Source organism: Alligator sinensis, unplaced genomic scaffold (assembly GCF_000455745.1).
Source record: "Alligator sinensis unplaced genomic scaffold, ASM45574v1 scaffold54_1, whole genome shotgun sequence".
Lineage (NCBI taxonomy): Eukaryota > Metazoa > Chordata > Crocodylia > Alligatoridae > Alligator > Alligator sinensis.
This window is the reverse complement of record NW_005841962.1, coordinates 2,825,373-2,831,274: the sequence shown is the minus strand read 5'-3', so window position 1 is coordinate 2,831,274 and position 5,902 is coordinate 2,825,373. Positions and strand designations below refer to the sequence as shown.

The window sequence follows — 5,902 nt, the reverse complement described above, 5'->3', positions numbered from 1 at the left end:
AAAAAAAATCCTGCCCAGGTACAGTAGCTCATGTATTTTAAAATTTCTATATGGGTTTTTTTAAGCATTATTAATGTAATACAAATCCTGAAACATTCTTCCGAGTTGAGACTTAAAAGTGATCTTCCACTGCTAACAGAACTGTAGGCATATTTGGAGTAAGAAATACAGATGGAAAAGCTTTATGTTTTCCATGCTAATTTTTAATATTGAGAAATCTTAGTATCTTTGTTTTCTAATTAGATATGTAGGATTTTCCTTATTTGTAAAGGAAGTAGTTATTGCCAGTGATTTATGCACATGGTTTCATTTCAAATAGGATACCTAAAGTACGTGTTCTAGAGATTGAAGAAGGTTCAAGAGAAATTGAGCTGTCTGATGACCCTTATGACTGTATTCGACTTAACGTGGAAAATGTACCCTGCATCATCACATTAAGCAAAGTAAGTCTGGAAGTTGTAAACCTTTTCTTCTCATTTATCTGCAACTTCTGTCTAGATTTTAGTTACAAGGATTGACCTACCATTTTTTGCTAGGACAAACTGTCCTTTCTTAGTTATCAGAGCCGCAAGATACACTAATCTGTGCATAATTTAGAAGTTTTTGTTTCTCCATATTTATGGGTTTTTGACTGAAGGAGAACATTTTTTTTTGTTTTGTTTTTTTTTAAACGAATTTCTTTTTCTATACCGCGTTATGGGGTAAAATGAAGATCTGCAACTGCTATTACACTTCTTTATGTCTGGAGGGATTTTAACTACTGTTCATCAGCTGCTCGCTTGGCAGCCAGTGAGATAGATATGTGGACTCACTTCAAAACACCTTGTAAGATAAGTAAGCATTATTACTGCCATTTCTCAAACTGAGAAAGAGAGAGGTAGAGGGACTTAACCTAACTTCTCCCCTCCTCCTCCCCAGCAAGGGCTCTGTGTTGGAAAAACTCCTTGTTTTAAAAAATAGCGCTATTGAGAAAGGAGTGGTAGTCCTTTTTCCCTGTGTTGCAAAAACTCCTTGTTTTCCCAACACAGGAAAAAAGGACTACCACTCCTTTCTCAATAGCGCTATTTATTTTGATCCATAGACTAAATTGCATTCACTGTATTAGCCCTTGAGGAATTTTGCAGTTCTTTGGCTTTGTTTTCTGATGCTGAATCATTTGCTTCTTTCTCCAGCCATTCCAGAAATATCGCAATTCTGTAGTATCAAGTGTTTCTCTTTATTTGAGCATCCAAAGACTTGCATGCATTACACAGAACCCTGTTTATAAGTCAGTTACATAAATCACAGAAAAGTTGTCAGTGAAACTTGCCATTCCTGAGCTGAAGTACACACTTCTCTTTAAGAGAAGGTTCCTCAATCGGGAGAGAGACGTTTGATGGCAAGAAGGGTTCAATAATAATGAGGTTGGCTAGAAATTTAAAATAAATTATGTGGATGAATTAAATCAGACTGGTAAAATAGTAAGAGGTAAATGTATTGCATATCCATTCTGTCATGTTGATGAGAGATATAAGGGCTATAACAACTGATGACTTAGTACATAAAGAAAAGCAGTATTAATATTCATGAATTTATCTGCACACTGTGATACTAACATCAGTCTTCATAAATGGAGTTACTGCTAATGTTCTAATCCATCATTCAGCAAGGAGCTTGAACTCCACATTAGAATATCCTCTCATCATTGTTTTTTTTTACAGATTGGTTGTAGACATGTGGTTGATGCTACTCTTCAGGAGGAAGCATGCTCTTTGGCTAGCCTGCTTATTTCTGTGACCAGCAAAGGCTTGCTTACTTGTATGAAGAAACTAGGCAAAGGTAGTCTTGATCCAGAGAGTATCTTTGAGATGATGGAGGTAAGAGAGCTTTATTTCAACCTTTTTTTATAAACTTAAGCTTATTGCAGTTTTTCATGTGGGTATAGAGGAGTAAAGTAACAGTGACAGTTTTAGGGGCAAAAAGTGACTTAGGAAAGAGTCCCAGAGAGCAGCATTAGAATCTGAAATTCATTTAGGAATAAGTTCCATTTTGGGGAAGCCCTGCAAATTGCTGGGTTTGTTTCTGAGAGTTGTACTATAAAGAGCTAAGGTATTTTAGAGGACAAGATCCAGTCCTGATGATTTCACTTTGAAACACCAAAGGGTATGGATAAAAGTACATATTAGCTGCTTTAAAAGGGAAGGGGCAGCTGCTGTTGCACCAAAGTACACAGGGGCTGCTATTATCCAACTGTTTTTATATTATTCTGGTGTGATGCAAGTGAGCTGGATTGCCCTGGTTTTGACCCTGAAGGAAGTGAGGTCAGAACTGGACCTTTTTGTTACACATGTAGGGCTACAGAATCCTAAGGATGTCTGGCTTGTATCCGTGCCATTTGTTTTCAGTACAATTGTTACATCTGCCTACACCTCAAAGAAATAAAACTCGTTTTAACTTACAGCGGTTATCACATAAGTGAATTACTGTTTACATGTTCTTCTTTTGCACAGCTTGTTTTTCACGTGACTAACTTATGTAGTAATCAGTATCATATACTGCCTCGCTCTTGATATATTGTTCCTCTTATTAATGTTTTTGCTCTTCCTTTCCCGTAAAAAGGATCTACAGTGGTAGCCAGCTGCAGATGAAGCTGACTTGGGAATTCTGCTTTAAACCTTTTGTTATAGCTTTAATTAAGCTTTTTTTTTTTTTTTCCTAGTGTAAGAGATCTTATGCCTGGGCTTGGCCTTAGCGCATCCAAAAATGACTCAATACACAAGCTAAATGTTTTGTTTGCACTCTAGCTCAATATTGGCATTGCTTCTGAAATCTTCAGATCTGTATAAATATAGCCTTAGAAAGGAATGCAGAAATCAGAGCTGAGTTTAAAACCAATTGGTCTAAAGCCAGAATTTCACACTTGGCATGCATATGCTCTGTTGTCTCCAGCAGATCACTAATCTTGACTCGTACCATCGAGCTAGTGCCTGCTCTTAAAGAATTTGCTTCATCCTGTGCCTCAGTGGACCAGTTACAAGATAAAGACACTAGAGGTGCGCCAATACATTGGTCCGATCTTGGATCAGCACTGATATAAAGAACATTGACTGGATTGGAAATTGGCCTGATGTGGCCAATAATTTGGCTGATAAATGCCCGTGCGTACATGCAGCCGCAGCGCAGCATGTAGGCAGCGAGGAGCACAGCCCGGCAGCTTGGAGAGCCGCGTGTAGCTGGTAAGTCTATTGTGGTGGAAGGGGAGGAGGGAGGCAGATCAAGGCTTTGGTGGTGAGGGAGGGAGTGGGGCAGGGGCTGGGGCAAGCACTGCCCAGGTGTGGCAGGGCATAGGACAGAACCACGGCTCATCCAGGGTGTGGGGGTGGCTCCTGTTGTGCATGTGCCCCCGGATCTGCATGGGATGTGGTCAGGGTGGGCTGCACCAGTCCTGGCGTGTGGTGGGGGGGATGGGTTGGGTCCGGGCTGCGCTTGGGGTGGGTAGTGGCGGCACTGGAAGATAGGCTATGGCGAATTTTGGAGTGGCTGCAGCCCTTTTTGCAGTGCCACTTGCCTTGAGCGCAGCCTGGCCTATCCCTCCTGGCGTCCCCGGGAGCCACCCCCACCTTCCCACACCCCCCGGACAAGCTGTTGCTCTGTCCTATGCCCTGCCCCAGCCCCACTCCTCCCTCACCACCGCAGCCTTGATCAGCCCCCCCCCACAGTAACCAGCTGCATGCAGCACTTCAAGCTGCAGGTCTGTGTATCAGATTGGATCAGCATCAGCTGATATGCCTCCTTAAAAATTGGCTATTGGTATTGGCCCCCAAAATCTCTATCAGTGCACCCCTAAAAAGATGCTTCTTCTTAACCTACCTGAATGGAAGTTCTAGAGGCTTCACAGATGGCACTAACAGTCAGAATTTGTTTTAAGTATATTTTGGTGCCTACTGGGATTTTCAAATATGCCTTAGTGAGGCATATGACTGATTTAGGGGTAGATTTTCAAAAGCTCCAAGTGGTGCCATAAGAAGTATTGAATCCTGTGGCAATCTAAGAGTTAAAGCTTAACCGATAGTCCATGCTGCCCTCACTTCTTTTTAAATGAAATTTCCTGTCTAAAATGATGTAGTTTACTGAAGAGAAAAAACCCTTTAAGCAAAGCAGAAGAATGTTTTCAGTGGGTGGAGGTCTTGTTGATCCTGTTCCCAGCACAGCAGCCTGCTTGGGGAACAGAAAGATCGAAGTCAAAAGCACAGTATGGGATGTCAAGTGGAACAGTTTCATAACTCTTCCTTGCTGCTTATATCCTCTAGTGAATTGGCTCCATGTCAGAAAAGTGCTCAGGATTGCCAGCGTGGGGGTGAAGAGACATTCCAGCCAGTACATCCCTTGAGGAAAGCAGCATGATAAAGCAGTCTTGGGAAGCCACACCTCCTGCTGGGTTATAGTTATCTGCAAAGGAGCCAGGCAGAAATAACCTAGATGGCAACATTATTCCCATTTGAATGAGGGCCAAAGGCTGGATAGAGGCACCAAGCCAGATTAAATGGCTTCACCAGACACTTAAGGAGAAGCAAGAGCAAAATACTTCATTCTCCTCTCTGGGCTGCTGAACACCAATACAACAGTAGTCCAAAACACTTGATTTTTATAGCGGCAGCTTCTATACCCTCTCTGCCTGGAAGTTTGTCCAGTGGCTCTACAGACAGACTACTTTCTCCATCCCCCAGCTTGAACCAGACAATCTGGTATAGAACAGTTTTCCTGTGTGCAATAGATTCATAACCTCTACAGCCTGGCTGCCTACACATAGGATCTGCATCACTGTGGTCTGTCCACATTTCCATGGTGCTGAGACTTACAGGCCTGTAGTTATAGAAATTCATGTGTGATACGAATAGGCTGATCTAGGCCTGAATTCCTGAGAACAATAGGCTCTGTTTTCCCCTAAATAGGTATGGTGTCAATTTTGCTATGGCTCCCTGATCCTATCAGCTAAAACTTTTCCAGGGCTATCCCAACAGAGGATCCAGCTCCATCACACCTCCAATATTTCTTCTTCTGCTGGAAATATGCAACTTAACACAAAAATGGATTCTGCTAGGTTTATCATGTTGAGCTTTTGCAAAGATATAGTCCCTTGTTGGTCTTCAACAGTCAGAATCTAGCCCCTTTTAAGACACCCAAGTGACCCAGAGCATACTGGACAATTGGTCCACTGATGAGCTCATGAATGGGAGTACTGCTACTGCTTTAATGCACAGTTGCTTTAAGAATTCCACCCCCTAATAATTCTTTTACTTATATGCTGTTTACAGCTTACATCTGGTACACAATTATTAAGAGAAGTCTGAGAGAAGGAAGTGTTCCATACAAATTCCCTTCCTGTTTAAAAAAAATAAAATGCCTCATTTGTCTTGGCTTTCCTATCTTACAGACAGGAAAAAAGGTCGGCAAGGTGTTGCATGCTTCCCTACAGAAGATCTTAGACAAAGAAGAAAGTTTAGGGACTACGCGACAGAAAGTTGGATTCCTGGGATGATTTGTTTTATCAACTTTGATTTATAAATGTTCAGAAATTGTATTTTTCATAGAGAGCACAGCCTTGTCAGTTTGCATATGAATTAAAGGATATTTTTTTCTTAAGGTATGTGTCCTCAACAGTTTAAGATGATTTTTTTTTTAATGTTATTAACATAAATGCAAATAAGCAACATTGGATACTTCCAAGTAATAGTTGGTATGCACCACTAAATTCTACCAACAACTTCTGCAGTTGCATGTCTGACTAAATCTCTCTTAAGAATAGCTAAAACCAGATTCACGTTAACTCAAATGTTCCCTTTCTGTAGAACACAGCAGCTGGGTGTGTAGTATGCAGAATGGAAGTCAATATTGACTTTGAGTTCAGTTTATTGCTGGTCAA

The 5,902-nt window shown here is 41.3% G+C and overlaps 1 protein-coding gene across 2 annotated transcripts in view; it reads left to right on the top strand.

Annotated features, from left to right (window-relative positions):
• EXOSC7 (exosome component 7) overlaps positions 1-5,622 on the top strand; it is a 30,066-nt gene extending 24,444 nt beyond the window's left edge. The window contains exons 6-8 of one of the 2 annotated variants that reach the window (XM_006020651.3): positions 320-443; positions 1,701-1,856; positions 5,414-5,622. In XM_006020651.3, coding sequence (XP_006020713.1) covers positions 320-443; positions 1,701-1,856; positions 5,414-5,518 — 385 coding nt within the window. In that variant the 3' untranslated portion in view covers positions 5,519-5,622. Of the gene's footprint in view, positions 1-319; positions 444-1,700; positions 1,857-2,928; positions 3,032-5,413 lie in introns of those variants that run through there. The other variant, XM_025200294.1, reaches the window with a different exon arrangement.
• Positions 5,623-5,902: the final 280 nt, after the last annotated feature.